The sequence below is a fragment of the Onychostoma macrolepis genome, chromosome 21 (genome assembly GCF_012432095.1).
Source record: "Onychostoma macrolepis isolate SWU-2019 chromosome 21, ASM1243209v1, whole genome shotgun sequence".
NCBI lineage: Eukaryota > Metazoa > Chordata > Actinopteri > Cypriniformes > Cyprinidae > Onychostoma > Onychostoma macrolepis.
The window spans coordinates 13,705,286-13,722,547 of NC_081175.1; the positions used below are offsets into that span (position 1 = coordinate 13,705,286).

Here is a 17,262-nt window from a genome sequence, read left to right on the forward strand (position 1 = left end):
CGAGCGCAGCCACTGGAGACCGGGGCTTATGTTGAGCACAGTCACGCAGCGAGAGCAAAAAGTTACTTTTATACGATTACTTCAAAAATGCGTCGATTAAATAAAGTTACTTTCAAGTCTAAAACAGGCTCCTTGTAGAATGTAAAAAAGCTTTCTGCCTTTTAAGGTAAGTTGTAGGCTATTTAGCCTATTTTTATTTTTTCCCCATCAAATTGTATTATACAGCAGCATGTTAATTTGCCATTAATGTTAATGTTACTTACTGTTTTTAATTATATGTATTTTTATTATTGTTAATTTATTAATCCAGCGGACAGAATGGTTGCGTATTTGCTGTTGTATCGGTGTGGTCTTGTTAAAGCTCTCACATGATGAGCTCTCTACCCCCTGTGAAAGGAGACAGGATCATCTGTGAACTCCCTTTGGTAACATGTTTTATATTTTTAATTAGTTATTAGTTTTATCCACTCCCTAGCTGTTTTGTTGCTCAAAACTCATTCATTTTAGAGGATTAATGTATTTAATCACCCACTGAGCGTTATAAACCGGACTCGACTGGAACGGATTATTATGGGGGAAAAAAACTACCTTTTTGTTTTGTCTTGTATTTTTTTAAAAGTCTAACCTAATAAATTTATTTTGGGCTATAATTCAGTACTTTACAAGGGACGCTGCGGTGCACACCAAAGACGGCTTCAACATTACTGTTAAAGAGGCATGTCAAGGACAGAAAGGAGGGTAAATTACTCTTTTTCTCTCTTTCACACACATATACAAACATTTGTTTTGCTATCATAGTGGGGACTTTCCATTAAAATCTATTGTTTTGAAATTTTCAGTGTTTATATGTTTATGGAGACCTTTGGCTGGTCCCCACAGTGCAGGCAAAACTTCATAAACAAAGCCAGTATATAATAGCAATGCACTCTGAATGAACATTATTTTATTGCAAATCTACATCTCCAGATTGAATGTGGCCAAGGTCATTGTTGTTGGTGATGTAGGAGTCGGAAAGACCTGTTTAATAAACAGGTAAGAGTCTGTAATGTTAATTTATTTATTCTCACTTCTGATCTCATTGTGCTTTTACTGAAAAAATTAAAAAACTTCAACATACATCCCAACCATATGTGTAAAAAAAAAAAAGATTAAATGATTTCATTTGTTAACATTTCTGTCCTCGAGATTCTGCAAAGACACATTTAACAAGACGTACAAGGCGACTATTGGAGTGGATTTTGAGATGGAGAGATTTGAGGTCCTCGGGGTACCCTTCAGTTTACAGTTGTGAGTTTTGTGTATTACTTTAACAGTCATTCACATGGTTGCATCCTGATCACAGATCTCTCTCTCTCTCTCTCTCTCTGCAGGTGGGACACAGCAGGTCAGGAAAGATTCAGATGTGTTGCATCCACATACTACAGAGGAGCTCAAGGTAATAAAACAGACTATATTAAGCATACTCTTGCTGTGTATCGTGTAAAATCAATGTATCTTTGTTTTCCAGCCATCATTGTTGTGTTTGACCTGAGCAACTATAACTCTTTGGATCATGCAAGGTACAGTATGACCACTTATTTGGTTTCAAACACTGTTTGAATAGTCATGAATCATGTCTGTCTCTGTTTATTCAGAGAGTGGCTTGAGGATGCCATGAGAGACAATGACCCTTCTAGTGTTCTCCTCTTCCTCGTGGGAACCAAGAAGGATCTTAGCGTGAGTCATTTTCAGTTTATCTCTTCAAAGCCTTTGAAAATCCATCACCACACTGCGACTTTGACGTGATGTTGGCACATGAACATTTTCAATAATAAAAAATGCACAAAAGTACACTGACAATCCCCAGATGGTGTTTCCTTGAGATAACTAGTCTAGATGAATCTTTCTCTCCCATAGCACCCAGATCAGTTGGCCCAAATGGAGCAAGAAGCTGTTCGACTCTCTGAGGAGATCAGAGCAGAGTATTGGGCCGTGTCTGCGCTGTCAGGTAGAGAAACGTATCTGTCTGAAAGCCATCAAACTATTTTGTGTGTCTGACCTAATGTCAGAAATAATATCTATAGACGTGTTTTTATAAATATGTTTTGTCATAAATAAATTCACATCAAAAAATTCAGTAAAAACGGTATTGTGAAATATCATGATACATTACATAATACTTTTATTCAGCAAGCATAAAGTGACAGTAAAGACCTTCATGTTTCAAAAATGAATGACCAACATATTAGGAAGCAAAAACTGTTTTCAACATAATATATTATATTAAGAGCCATTATTATTAGAGCACCAAATCAGCATATTAGAATGATTTACAAAGAATCATGTGACACTGAAGACTGAATGACTAATGAAAATTCATTTTTGGCATCACAGGAATAAATTACAGTTTATAATATATTTAAATAGAAAACTGTTATTTTAAGTTGTAACAATATCTCACAATATTACTATTTTTATTGTATATTTGATCAAATAAATGTAGCCTTGGGAGAGACTTCTTTCAGAAGCGTATAAAAAAACATAATGATTCCAAACTTTTGACTGTAGTGTAAGTAACATATGGCATGTTATTTCTGTTGTCCTCTGTAGGGGAAAGTGTGAGAGATTTCTTTCTACGGATTGCTTCACTTACATTTGAAGCCACTGTATTGTCTGAGCTGGAGAGGAACAATTCTAGACAAGCTAGTGATATTGTCAGTAAGTTCTTTCATTACATCAAAATATGGCTAATATTAGACTTTTTTTTTTTCACGTTTTACCTTGGAAATATTTCACCGTGGTCATACAGAAAATGATATATGCATCTTTTCTTCACAGAAATCTCTAACAATTGTGATGAAAAATTTAAGAAGAGGCAATCCAGCTGCTGTCATTGACTTTCAAATGGCAATAGAAGTGTTTCTGGAATCCAGATTTTGGCATGATGTCCCATAATGTCCCATAATGCCCTGACACACATCTTTGAGTGGAAGAAAAAATAATACAAACAGAGGACTTGGCCAGTGAAATGAGAATCTCAACAAGAATTCATCTGAAAGTGAATTCACCTAGAAGTGTATTAATGAATCCATGATATATTTCATGTGTTTCCTAGATAGGAAATTGAAAGCATTTTCTTTCTCATTATTGTATTAGATGTTTATTATGTGGACACACTGCAATTGAGTTTCTCATGGACTATCATATAACCAGAATTTTGTCCAAAAATATGTGAATTATTATCCCAATCATAAAGAGGCTTAAATCTGTAAATCTGTCTATAAATACTTGGTGTCATTTACTGGCATTTCAAGTCTATTACATAAAGCGATGCAAATCCCTAAAATTTTGACGGTAATGAGTTCTGCCTTCATATTTGATTTTTGTCTTAGTAAACAGCAGTGCTTATGTGCTGAAAACTTGAGAGGTCACATTCAATGCCCTCCTGGCGGTTCTGAGTGGATGTTTTGTAAATGTAGCCCTTGTTTTTCATTGCATCATGAGTTTCTCTGGCTAATATGATACATATGCCTGCACTCATGACCACAGGTTCTGCTGCTGTCTGCACCGACACGAGATTCCCACTGTGAGCTAAATGGAAGGATTGTTAAAACGTAAATGGAGAAGCATCACTTATGCAAAAATGAGTAACAAATATCCCACTATAACAGAACTATATTGTGTGTGTGAAATGTCCGCTCAAGTCTTCAAGAGAGAATAAAGGCTAAAATCACAAAAAGGTGTAATTTTTTTTTAATTAAGTATTTTTGTCCACTAATAGCTTTTGACAGCTTGTGGAAGCTGCTCGTGTCTCTTAATCAAAGACAGGAAAACTCTTTTAGTCACATCTTACAATCACAGTCTGAAATTAATTATCTAAGGTCTGAAACTTGAAGACAAACACTCCTCTTTACTAACTGAAATTAGTGTAGACTGTTAAGAAACAGATGTTTAAAACAAATAAAAACACTTGAATCAGAAGGGTTTAATTCGGACAACTTTATCAAAGGAAAGAAATGAAATGGATGTCAGCAGTGAAATACACTGAACAGAATGCTTTAGACACTGAGCTCACATCCCATCCTGACCTAAAGGCATAGTTTAGCCTCAATGCTAAAAGAACACATGATCAGGTCAGAAGCACTTCCCAGAACTTGGAAGATTCACTATACTGTTTTTGGGGAAACTATGTTTGCTGTGAAAATATTGTTACAGTATGTTCATAAAGTTCACTTTGCTTAAACGTTACAACTTCTGTCTATAGCGATACATGGGATTGTACATGAAGGAAAGACACTGTTAAAAACAGCATGTGTGCAAACACCTTGAGGAAGTCTGGCCCAGCAAAGATACATTCACAAACACAAACAGCCCCCGAACTGAAAAAGCAAAAAATCTTATCAGAGGTCTCAGTATCTTTTAGCACAATAGTTCAGTTTACTTGTATAAGCACATTATGAAAAGTGATATCTGATTCTGAACTCAAAGATGACCTTAAAAACACCATTCTTCAATGTTTTGAATTTAAAATGCATATTCTGATCACTGTAATAAATCACAAAAAACATGACATTTACAGGATTGCTTTCAAAGTCACATACTTCATTTTTTGCTGATAAATGAGTTGCTAAATAGATTAACAAAGCTCCCCAGTGCTTAATTCTTTGCGTAACAGCTCAACAGAACACAGATTTTGAATCATTACAGTGCTCTGGTTCATACTGAAACAGGGTTTTATTTAAATGTTTAAGCCAGATACAAAAAGAAAAGCTCTCTGTGTGGGTTTGAACTAATGATCTTACGTTGATTGAATACCAGCTCCCATGAGCACAAATCATGCAACGTCTCATGCTTTAAGCCTTTCCTTTTAAATTTTGTTAAAAAACTGAAATGAAAAAGGGGGTGCATTATGCACACACTTAAAAAAAGAAAAATGAAAACCCTTGTGACAAACATTTATTGTAGGTCCATTTCCTAAATCTGTTTGTTGTCACCACATTTCAAGTGTTTGTCTTTGTATCAGTAGCTCTGAATGACTCAAAGAAATACTTCTAGCAGCGAAAGAGCGAAAGACGGAGGGTGAGAGATGGGATGTGGATGGATTGGGTTTTATATGAGACGTCTGAACACCCCCCTTCCCTACTCCTATCGGTCCATCTCGTCCAAGAGGGGAGTGGCGTCTCCAGCGATGGACATGGGCGTGCTCTCGATCATGGGGCTGGGTGAAGGTCGGGGCGTCATGCGGGGCGTCTTTTGCTTCCGCCGCTCGGCTTCTTTCTCCTGCAGCCACTGTTCAGCCATTTTACCCCAATCGACGGCGGTGTGGGAACTTGGCCTGGAGGGAACACAGATGGAGATTTAGTACTTTGTTCTGTAATGTATAATGTATCAAGCACAGATGCTGCTATAGAAAAAAAAAAAAGCATTAAAAACCACTCAAATTAAAATGATTATAGCATTGAAATTTCACCCAGAAAATTCATCATGAGACATGGTTTTACATTTTCAAGAAAGCAGTAGTAGCACTCACTTGGGCTGTGGCGTCCGCACTCTCGATGACGAGGACGATGGTGTGGAGGACGAATGCTGATGGTGTCCGTGTGAGGATTGTGGGGTGCTGCTGGGATACTGAGGCGTGGTCATGGCCTGCTGCTGGCCAGGTGTGGTGTAAGAGTAGCTGGGCGTCATCATGGGTGTGGCCATCGGTTGCTGGGGCGTTGCGAACACCTTGAAAAAACAGGAAAGGAAGGAATGTGAAATATTAGCGGTCCTGGTTTTGATTCAATGAGTTAAACTGAGTGCAGAGGTGCAGGTTTCGTACGTGATAAGCACTGCTGCTGCCGCCACCTCCTGCACTGCTGCCGCCACTGTAACCATACTGACTGGAGGCCCACTGGGCTGGCGTCGTGTTGGGATTCTGGCCCTGGCCTGTAACCGCCGCTATGGCGTTGAACATCTGGGATGTCATGTTTCGTGGGAGAGCATTGACGGCTCGAGTCAAGTCTGAGAGCGAGGGGACAGGTTTAGGTTTTAAAAATACATTACTTCAAAAAAATAAATTAATAAATTAAAAATCCTGTTGTTTTCAGGGAGAACATCAGCATTTCTGACATACCGGCAATGTTGATGTTGGCAGGTGTGGCGTTCACTGATGCTGGTGTTCTCGTTCTGCTGCTGGTTGGTGTGACGCCTTTAGAGAGACAACAAAAACATTACATTACAAGGAAAAATAAGAATGCTAGGCCAGAGATGGAGTGCAGATGGAGACTACTAACCTGGCACAGGATCCTGGTAGTGGTCCTTGAACCAGCGGAAGAGACCATTGACTGTAGGGAACATCTGAGAGCGATACCTAAAGCCATCTGGAGTGATGGTTACATACTCTACCCTATAAAACAAAACAAAACACCAAAGGCAAACATTTACAAATGCATGCTATATATGGGAGTTGTGCCCTGCTTTGGTAGGGTAATGAGTGTTACCTTGGCTTCCCTCTAGGCTGGTAACCCAGCAGAAATTTGCCTGGCAGGTCTCTACAAGCTGAAACGAAGTAGGGGATGAATGTCGGCTTCTCTTTTTTGGTCCTTACGAGAAGCTCCTCCATTTTCTGTACAAAGGCAAGAAAGGATAAATGCACAATTGTACAACTTATAGTGGCCAGTTTCTCTCTAAAAAGTGTAGAAACCAAGATAGAGAGAAAAGGAAAAGTGTGGGTCCTAAAAATGTTAACACACCTTCCGATCACCTCCATTGCAATCCTGGAAGTACTTGTGGCTGAGCAGATCTCGTGCGAATGCAGCCATGGGCTGGACGTACCTGGCTGTGATTTCATCCAGATCCTCAAACTCCTGTAGACAACCACGACTACCGTTAGATTTCTAGTTTAAAAAAATGCTGTTCTTTTGAACTTTCTATTCATCAAAGAATCCTGAAAAAACACATCATGGTCCATATTATGCAGAACAACTTTTCAACAATAAGAAATATTCCGTTAGCAACAAATCAGCACATTCAAATGAATTCCAAGTAGTCATGTGAGTTACATTGAAGACTATAGTAAAGGATGCTGAAAATTCAGCTTTGCGTCACTGGAATAACCTCAATTTATTTAAATAACTAACAATATTTCTCTGTATTTCCATTTGAAATAATTACAGCCGTGACAAACATAACAGGCTTCTTTCAAAAACATTAAATAAATAAATCATACATCTCAGAGCCCAAACTTTTGAACAATAGTTTCTGTGTGACATACAACAACAGCTCACCTCATTGTTGATCCAAAGAGTATGTCCAAGGCTGAACGCATTCTCTTTACCCTCCTCACGCACGTCCACATGTTGATAGATCCCATCAGCCACCTTCCATGTGACTGTCAGGTGGTTCTCCCCTTTACTGCTGGGTCGAATCACCACATCACCTTGGTCCATGGATTCCATCATCTTCTCCGCTTGTTTGAAATTGATGTTGTGGAAGGACGGGTGAGCAATCACTCGCTTAATGTAAGCTAAAGACAGAAAACAAAAGTCACGTCAATTGAAAAAGATGATCAAATTAATGCTCTCAGAAAAGATTTGGTCGATACTGACTGGTTCTTTGCTGTTTCTTCTTTTGCTCCTCTTCCTGTTTCACATCATCTGTCTCAGCATCAAAATCATAGTAGGTATCTTTGGGAAGCTTCCATTCATTGTTCTTGTCACTCAGGTCAGATGTTCTACAAGTGAGATCTACGTTGAACTTCTCGATGTCAATCTTCATGATGCGGCAGTGCACAGTCATGCCAACCTAACAGCAGAGAAGCAGACAAAAGTCAGTCTGTAAACAGAACATTTCCAAACTTCCATATTTTTAGTAAGGCTACATATTTGGGGTGTACATTCTTTATAAATTAACGACAGATAGAGTATAAAAAGGAAATATGAGATTTGCTCACCTTGACTCTCTCCTCAGGGTGCTTCACCACCTTGTCACTAAGAAACTTTGTCGGTATGAAGCCTGTGACAGCGTTATCTAACCGAGTTCTCACTCCGATGGCTTGACCAGGGCAGGAGCCGCTGTCAAAGTGATTCCACACCTAAGAAAACCACAGCGACAGGAGTAATTTTGCTTGTGTGCTTAAGATATTATTTCATTTCTTGAAAAGGTAACAGAATTAATTCCCACCTCACTGAGCTCAGGGAAGTTGTCTTGCTGGCAAAACGGACACTGCCAGAGACCTGTCTCATCATTACGGATGGCCTGGTCGTAACTCTCACCTTGTGGCCGCCTGTGAGCAATGCCAGTCACCACACAGGTGATCAGTTTACCTATACGTGCACAGAGATTTAGGAAAATATTACCAACGGTATCAAGACTGAAACATATGAGCGAGCACCACAAACACCACAGAATACTTTAAAATATGCTTATATCTATAGACTACTCTGATCTTTTTAAAATATCTAAAAACATTCAGGTATTATTTACCAATATAGAAGGTCTCGGAGTCTCCTTGGTGAGCATGTTAAAGACCTCCTCCGTGTTGGAAGGCCTGTACGGGGCTCTCAAATCTTTATATCTACAGCTAAGCTCCGCTCGGATGTCATACAGCGTAATTCCCTTATTACCATAACCCTGAAGGAAGGAAACAATAAATAACACCGTTACAGGAAAAACAGTTTAGTTAAGTGTCTTCATTTGCCACCTTGGGGAAATTCCACTGCTAACAAAATATATAAAAGTGAACTACACAACATCATGACAAAGCTGACCTGTCTCTCCAGCTCCTCAGCGAAGGCATCCAGATCCAGGTCCTTGAGCCTCTCTGGGTTCTCAAGAATCTCCTCTAGCGCTCCGGCTGGGTTGGCATCTTCTGCCGACTCGTCGTACTCTAGAGCATCCACTGCCATTTTACGAGCCCACTCGTATGTTTCAGGGTGCACTCGAGAACCGTCCAGGACCTCGATATAGGAGTCAGTGCTGCAGAATGAAGGAAGACATTATTTCATCACATCTTCTGGCTGTGTGCAGCATAATTCACTAACATTATGTTTAGCATCTTACCTGTCTCCAAGTGAGGCAGTGTCGATTTTGATGAAGCCAGCACAGTTAATGAAGACTTTGGGTCCCATATGGCACATGGTGACCAACTGGGTTCGGTTCTCTAACCTAGTGTTGTTCTGTTTAAGAATCTGAGGAACATTGGAAAGGTGCAAATGATGATTTCAACATCTTGTGATTTAGAGTTAGCTAAACATCATAGAAACTCAACCCATTATGTAGACTAACACTGGGATTTTATTTAGATGGGGGAAAAAAAACAATGATCATCAAATGTGAGAATAGAGATTTTTGGAGAAGGTCTCACCTTGAGCAGGTGTGAGCCTTTTCTAGATCCGAGGCCACAGATGTACTGGACCAGGCTCTGGGTGTAAGGGTGAGCAATGGCCCGGTTCACATCCACACCAACCTCATTCACCCGGTTTATGAACTCACAGTAAAGAGCGCTCAGCAGCTCCTCTTTCACTACATGCTCCTGAGGAACATTTAAAAAGATAACACATGAGAGGTGATTCATCTCATCTCAAGCCTGTTTAAAAAAAATAAAAAATTCAAATGAGCAGTCACTTAATTACCAGCCACACACTAAAGATGTCAGTATTGTTACTGTTAACTAAAAATAAAAATTGGGTTTCGTAAATTAAATGAAGGAAAGTTACTGAAGTACTAAAATGTATAAATTTATCACAAATTAAAAAAAGTAAAAAGTAATTATTATTATTAAAACAAATTATTCAAATATGAATAAATACTTAAGGCTGCAGTCCATAACTTTTGTGTTCAAAATTTATGTAATAAGCAAGTACACCATGAATCCATTTTCCAAACTGTGATTTTGGCTTGTCCTGAATTACTACGGTACACCTATATTAAAGTGTTAATATTCAGACTATTTAGACTGGTTCGGGTAGGTAGCCCGGTACCTGCGTGATTCGTCATAGACATAAACAGAGAGAAGTAGCTCCGGCTACAATGTTCTTCTGCAAGATGCATGCAGTTCTGTTTATTAACCGCTAGATCACCAAAAGTTATGGACTGCAGCTTTAAAAATGGCAATAATATGCAACACTAAAATAACACTGACAGACATTGCAAGGCTGAATTTTACACATCTATATGGAGAAAATCAAAGATATTTAAACATAAATGGCAAAAAGAAGGTCATAGGTTGTAGGAATGTGCTTGTACCTGCAGGGGATGCAGTTTCAAACACAGGATGTCCTCATCGCTGCTGCAGACTTGGGCAAACTCCACTAGGGGGTCCTGAATCTTGCGAGCCACAGACACAGCCTGCCGAAGCAGAGGTGGATAGTCCCTGAAGTCTGCCTATGAGAGGAGCAGTATGTGAAAGAAACATTAGAAAAGACACAGAGCCTTCAACAAGGGTTTATAGTTAGAATTTCAGTTATCATCTCATTGCACTGACCTCAGACTTCGTGCTGTTCATATAAAGCACAGCCAGCTCATTATCCACCAGCTCCACTCCCACAGCAGGCAGAGAGGAGTCCTGCTCCAGCTCACTGATGGTGCGCTTGATGTCCTCCATCACCATATGAGCATCACTACACACATCCAAATAAAAGCATCAGCATGTGGGGGTCCAGTGAAAAACTAGGCATTTTTAAAAACAAAAACAAAATACTGAACACACCGATTCTCCCCAGAAACAGCAACAACATGTGGCTTCTTACTAAGGAGGAATTTCTTGAGGTTTTCAATATCTTGAAGCTATGGAAACACAACAAACAAATGTTTTAAAAGCGCCAATACTGATGTCAATTGGAATTAACAAACAACTGAATAGTAAATGATTCGCAAGGCTTCTGTTTCTTCACCTTTTTCTCTCTTTCATCCTCTCTCCATGCATTTCTCCTCTTCAGGAAATAAGGAAGCCTGAGGAAGTCCACAACCTCTCCTTCACCGTTAATGAGAGAGCAGAACACTGGTGTATCTCTATAAAAACACAAGCAAACACCATCAGATACCATTCAAAAGTAAGCATTAAATGACCTAAATATAAACTAAATATCCTATAACATTAGTTTTTATTGTGCATCCTTATTCAAAATCATGTGGAATCTATTCGCTCACTCAGAAGAAAAAAATGTACCTGCCGGAAGCAAATGCCACCCCAAGAACACGAATACCCTTTCCTTGCGACTCATCCATGAGGTCATCATCCTCCTCTACCTGCTGATCAGGCCGATAAGGAGCCACCTTCAACCAGTTATACAGCTTCTTGCAGCAAGACTACCAAAAACACAAGAAACACAAATCAAATTGTCACTGGTACTGAAAGTGCTTTGTTAGCTTTCAAAGGTAAAATAATGCATGCAATTAATGTGGCACCTTAACAATATTGTCCTTGGCTTCAGCAACAAGTTTGTTTTTCAGTTCCTTGGCCATCTGAGGATAAAGGAACTGCTGCAAGGAACGTTCAATAGCAAGAGTTCGCTGCTTGTTCCATTCCTGCACCTGGTGACTGAATTCATCCCTGTAGTAGAACTGCTTAATCTCATCAAAGTAGGTCTGATCTCCGTACCTGTAGAGATGGCAAACAGAACTGCTCTGTATCTCTTGTATACAATCTTTAACAAGTCAATACAGGTTTTGATCTCAAGCTAATATTTTCAGGACATAACTATACCCTTTGACTCCCACAAGGTCAATGCAGATGTCTATGGCAAGCAGGCCTTCCTCCTCAGCAAGGCACATCTTCAAGAACTGATCTCCACTGAGCTCTTTCACAGGCTTGTTCTTCAGGTACTTGAAGGAATAGGCATAGTGCGCTTCATCCACATCCTAGGAACATGACAGATATTAGCTGATGTGGAATTACTGATGAATGAGCAAACAATGCAGCCATTGGCACATCAGTTCAGTCTGGGTTTGAATAGGAGGACAAGTCTACTACGGTAATACTGCAGCACAGCAAAAACTAGATATGCCTACAACAAACACCTACATAACATCAACTGAACATTCTAGCTAAAGCTCTAACACAACAGAGCTTTGCTGGGGTGGGAAGGTTGCTTTTTTGCTAATACCCTTTCCTTGATGAATATGTGAAAGTAGAAGATAAACAAAAACAACAGTTAATAAAATAATTGTATAAATGCATAATGGTCACTTCCTTCATACTAGAAGGTATGTCTGTAACTCCTAAATTAACACCAAGTACCAACCTTCTTGCCCTTCTTAGTTGGCTTGATGTTAATCTTGGCCCTCTCCTGGAAGGTCTGTCTGAGCACATGCCTAACCAGAGGTTCACGGGCAATCTGCATGGCCACCATGTAGCGTGCACCTTCCAGAACAGCCTCCGGGGTGCTAAATTGGCTATGAAAAAATTTGATTTATGAATAAATATGAAAACTACTATGTTTTTCCAATAAGCATTAGGTAAAAGACATGCATACAGAAGTTATTTTAATAAGTAACAATTTCAAGTTTGCAATGATGGATTACCTGCACACATAGTCCTTGGCCAGCTCCAAAGGCTCTGCAGGAAACTGCTCGGTTTCGTGCCTCTGATAACTGTCTCGCAAGTTTTCTCCAAACTGCTCTGGGGTCAGACCAAACTTCTTGGCAAGACCATCTAAAAAAAGTGTTACCGTATGCCATCATTTTACAAGAAAAGTGTGTGTACGAATTCATCACTTTCATGGAGTTACACTGTAGTTATGTACAATATCAGTTACATTGTTAAAAATCTCTAACACAAAATATGTTAGTATAAATTCAATCAATGCACTGCTGTAAGTTTATATTCTAAAATAACATACATTTTTTTTTTGCCAGGGAATGTTTGGCACATTTGACTCTGCCAGCATAAATAAATAAAAGAAAAAAAATACAGTGTGTTATTTTTGTGCAAGATGTACAAACCAAGGCCTGCGCTCTGACAGATGCTGTACATATCTCTACGGGAAGCTTGTTTTAGATCTGGACCCTTTTGCTCCTCTTCTTCCTCTTCCTCCTCCACTTCAGCCTCTTCCCCTAGCAGAACAAAAACAGTTTTAGTCTAATACATGGTTGACCATTATTTGAACAAATTACGCAAAGGAAACACAGCTGTACCATCTTCCTCTGACACTTCTTTGATCTTTTTCAGTTTCTTTTTGTTGGCCTTGGTTGCATTCTGCATCTTAGGAATGTCTCGGCCATAGTAGAGCAGGAAGTGGTGATAGACGTCTCCCAGCTCATCAAGAGACTGGACGTCTTTCAGTCTGTCAATGCAGAAAGAGGGTGTGATTATTGTGGACAAAGCATAAAATGTTAGAACGAATTTTAGGTTTGTACTTTTACCTCTCCATATCAGCAGTGTCTAGAGGACGAGTAGAGTCGGCCAGTGGCTTGTCAGGATCAGCAGAGATCTGCTCAAACTGATAAGACTGCATCCTCTGGAAAAGACGTGTCAGGTTCTGCTTCCTGGTCTTCAGCTGAGTCCACTGAGGGGGACAGCCATAATTAACTTCTACATTATTAAAGAAAAAGCAGCAACCACACTGCATTCAGAGAACATTTTGATTAGCCCTTACCTTCTCATCCCACTGCCACACCTTCCACAGATCATTAATGTTCAGCTCTGGTTCCACATACTCCTTCCTGTAGAATGCAATGAAGGGAACCTGTAAGATGGAAGAGAGAGGAGTTAAAGCCAGATGATCTGTCAGTCAAGTTTATTACAACTTGTTTTTTCCCCATGAATATACCTCAAAGTGTTGGTTCCTCATGAAGTTCAGAGCTTCTTTGATTTTAGCAATAGTACTGGGGCCCTTTCTGCTGAAATTCGTGGTTGTCCCACGATCTAGGTAGTCTGTGCTCTCCTGCAAAGTATATCAAAACAAAATAAGTATCGAAGTTAGCTTAGTGCCATGACAATATGTTAACAAAAGTCATGTTATACAAATACTCCATTCACACCTGCATGGAGATGGTCGGTGTGGAAAAGGCATTCCTGTAAATCCATTCAGCTTCTTCCTCCAGTTCATCATCCTCAGCAGGCTTTACAGGGATGGCCCTCAACTGCACATGACAAGAGGTTATGAAATATCCTCATTTCCACCCATGAAATGCAAACATTTCTGGTATACTTCACATTGGACAGCATACTGCAAATGAAAGATATATATGCAGGCCAACACTGCTCAATACCTGGAATCTTTCTGGCATGTCTGTAGAGCGGATCTCGTTGTCTTGATCGGTCATGTGGCTGCTCTCCAGCTCACTGGGCTCATAGATCTCAAATATGCTACGGCGGCCAACTCTTCTCTTGGTCTGCTTCTTTGGCCGATCCCATGACTCATCATCCTGATCCTCCTCTTCCTCTTCCGCATGATCATATGCCTCAGTGTCGAACTCGGCAAAGTCAAAGTCACCACCGAATATCTCCTGAGCTTCTTGCAAGGCACTAAAATGTCAGAAAAGGAGCAACATTAGAGATAAAGTCATGGGTTGAAGGCCATTTCAGTCAGGGCTTTAGTCCTTCTTCATACCACACAGACAAGTCTATATTTACATAAGCAAACCACTGTTTTAATGTTTACATCACTCACGCATCAGTGTAGCCAGAGAATTTCTTTCCTTTCTTTTTAGTGATGGGCTGCCCATCATCATCCACAATGAAATCATCAATATCTGCAAATATTGAGAAAAAAAACATCAAAATTCCACATAATTCTAGAATATGAATTCAAATCCATGATGAATAGAGTAAACATCTTTCTTACCAGATTCCTCATCATCTTCCTCCTCTTCGTCATCTCTTGGGTGAAGTGTGTCCACAGCCTCTCCGTCCTCCACCTCTCCATCTCCATCACCATCCCCAGTGAAGATCTCATCAGCGATCATGTCTTTCTCATCATCTTCCCCCTCATCATCCATGGTTTTCACTCGCGAGTATTTCTTTTTCTGTACATATTTTTTCACGAGTTCAAAACTAGTATCAGTTAAATTACTACAAATTCTGCAATTTTGCACAGGCTGGAAGTTTGGTGACTCACCCTTCTCTTCACTTTTACTCCTAAATTCTCCTCGATGAGGTCCAGATCATCATCATCAAGATAGTCATCATAACCTGACAGATATAAAGACACATTGTTTAATGTAAACAAATGTTGAGCGATACAGAAACCAGTATTTCATTTTGCCTATTGTCAACAGTTATTTTTTTTTTTCCAATCTAAGGAACCATAATTGTTCATAGTAAACAAATCGATCATTAAGGCAAATGCCTTAACTTCAAACTGTTTCTTTTGGCTAAAATGAGTTCTCTATCCGTAATGAAAAAAATATATATGCACAGATTAAGCACTGTTTACAGGCAAAAACAGTCCAAAACGCTTCCAAACACATATTTCAGTATATTGGCTTTTTCACTGGAGAAAGCATTATTAAGGATTATGGACCCATATTTTGGCCAGAAGTAATGGTTTAAAGTTAAAATTGTGGATTTTTGTTTTATAAACACACAGCTTTTCACTTCATAAGATGTCAATTAGTGGAGTGGAGACACATGGATTATTGTCATGTTTTTTTCAGCTGTTTGAACTCATGTATTGGTGAGCAAGTTTTGCAATGTAAATTTCTCCAAATCTGTTCCAATGAAGAAACAAACTGGCCGGCCTGAGGGCGAGTAAACGAAAACAAAAATAATAATAATAATTTTTAGGTGAACTATTCCTTTAATTTGTTATCTCTAGCAAAATAATGTTTTAAATATTTGATTTCCCCTAGTCCTATTAAGCACAACATTATGCACTAGTGAACTGAAAACACCAGAACGCAGAAGGAGTTACTAATATGGCTTTAAATTCAGAGTAACCTACTTCGTTTTCTCCGGCGATGACGGACCTCTTCACCAGAGTCACTATCCTCTGCCGCACTCTGCGGTTCTTCCTCTTCCACATCACCATCATCAATGAGTCCTCTCAGGTTTCCATGCTCATCCTGATCTTCAGTATTCTCTTCTTCCTCTTCTTCTTCTGGAGACACCAACAACACAGAACACAAGCACTGACGCAATGTGCCAATAACAATAGAACTCGGATAAAACTGTTCATATTCATGCCTTCTGCAGGATGTGGCTTTAAGTAGATAACATCTTACCATCCTCTTCCATAAATCTCTGCTGCTTTTTGGGCTTCAGGTCTTTCTCCTCGAACTCCTCCTCTGACTCCTCAGCCTCGCTCTCGATGAAGTCAGACATGTTTGCAAGGCCTGCGTGAAAATTCAAACATTTTTATTACAAGGATCTGTCATAAATACAGTATGGCTGTGACAAACATACTAAGGGTTTGGAGTATTCATTGTAATAAAGAGTGAAATGTTGCAGTGACACAGTGGCATCATTACCATTTCCTTGCCATAATCAGTAAAATTCAGTTTAATAATAATAATAACAAAAACAGGTCGTGCATCTGACATCTCTCGCAGTAAACAAAAGACTGACGAAGATCAGCTTCACTGGTGGATTAACTTGATTATTCTTGCATAAGACATTCAAAACAACACTTGTTTTATATGTTAAGATGTTTACATGTTAAAATATAACACCAGAGTACTAATTGTGTAAATCCAGGCCTTTTTAGATATCAAAACACATGAAGATGAACTTGAGATCCATGCGCCTAGCTAGATTTTAGCTTAGCCAAGGAATTTGGGACGCGAAAATACGAAGTTTGTAACTATTAAGAAAGCTAGCGATGAATCGAACGTAAACAGGAAGAAATTGTTTTGTTTTTTAAATAATTACGTAACGATTCTGTCCGCGGCACTGTGAGAAACCAAGGCCCTCATGCTAACAGCTAGCCTGAGCGCTAATAAAAACAACCAAAGGCATTACATGACTCTTTTAAAAACACTTGACTGAAATTAGACATCGAGCACGAAAGCGCACTTACTTTTCCTTGCGAGGAAGCTCGATTAAAGACTTGAAAATAAGCGCTGAGATGAAGAACGAGGCGTCACTTTTGAAGAAGCTTGATACTGACAACAAAAAATGGCTGAGGATTATAGTCAGGATTCTGGTTCCGGTATACACACATTTAACTTCCGGTCAAGATTAATTCATTTGCTTATTTTTAATAAATAACGCATTATTAAATGTTAAAATTAACTAAGATTAGTACACAAGTTCGAATAATTTGTCATTGTTAGTTCAGGTTAGCTAATGTAGTTAACAATTTAAACATTATTGTAAAGTGTTACCGATACATATCATTCATGGACGAATGATAGTTACCT

General features: G+C 39.2%; 2 protein-coding genes across 3 annotated transcripts; one reads left to right on the top strand and one right to left on the bottom strand.

Moving 5' to 3' along the window:
* The first annotated feature begins 4 nt into the window (after nucleotides 1-4).
* rab34b (RAB34, member RAS oncogene family b) lies at nucleotides 5-3,827 on the top strand. Of its 2 annotated transcripts, none has more exons than XM_058757932.1 (11): nucleotides 5-166; nucleotides 311-425; nucleotides 656-738; nucleotides 967-1,032; nucleotides 1,186-1,287; nucleotides 1,371-1,435; nucleotides 1,508-1,559; nucleotides 1,635-1,716; nucleotides 1,897-1,987; nucleotides 2,590-2,693; nucleotides 2,818-3,827. In XM_058757932.1, the coding sequence occupies exons 2-11, from the start codon at nucleotides 369-371 to the stop codon at nucleotides 2,932-2,934; spliced, it is 819 nt and encodes a 272-aa protein (XP_058613915.1). In that variant the 5' UTR covers nucleotides 5-166; nucleotides 311-368; the 3' UTR covers nucleotides 2,935-3,827. The 2 variants fall into 2 exon arrangements, with proteins under 2 accessions (XP_058613915.1, XP_058613916.1); XM_058757933.1 differs by having other exon boundaries at nucleotides 7-166; nucleotides 2,590-2,697.
* Nucleotides 3,828-3,963: 136 nt separating this feature from the next.
* Nucleotides 3,964-17,053, bottom strand: supt6h (SPT6 homolog, histone chaperone and transcription elongation factor). Its single transcript, XM_058757930.1, is given in 38 exon segments — nucleotides 3,964-5,314; nucleotides 5,510-5,706; nucleotides 5,801-5,982; nucleotides 6,095-6,169; nucleotides 6,255-6,367; nucleotides 6,462-6,586; nucleotides 6,714-6,827; nucleotides 7,248-7,486; nucleotides 7,569-7,764; nucleotides 7,913-8,053; nucleotides 8,143-8,285; nucleotides 8,446-8,460; nucleotides 8,463-8,592; nucleotides 8,730-8,937; nucleotides 9,022-9,149; nucleotides 9,326-9,493; nucleotides 10,207-10,344; nucleotides 10,445-10,580; nucleotides 10,670-10,746; nucleotides 10,854-10,971; nucleotides 11,129-11,268; nucleotides 11,368-11,560; nucleotides 11,666-11,820; nucleotides 12,204-12,354; nucleotides 12,484-12,613; nucleotides 12,904-13,014; nucleotides 13,096-13,244; nucleotides 13,324-13,466; nucleotides 13,557-13,646; nucleotides 13,731-13,844; nucleotides 13,942-14,043; nucleotides 14,173-14,428; nucleotides 14,574-14,655; nucleotides 14,748-14,928; nucleotides 15,021-15,094; nucleotides 15,846-16,001; nucleotides 16,126-16,236; nucleotides 16,920-17,053. Coding segments are annotated over 37 exon segments (5,160 nt in total). The 5' UTR covers nucleotides 16,226-16,236; nucleotides 16,920-17,053; the 3' UTR covers nucleotides 3,964-5,124.
* Nucleotides 17,054-17,262: the final 209 nt, after the last annotated feature.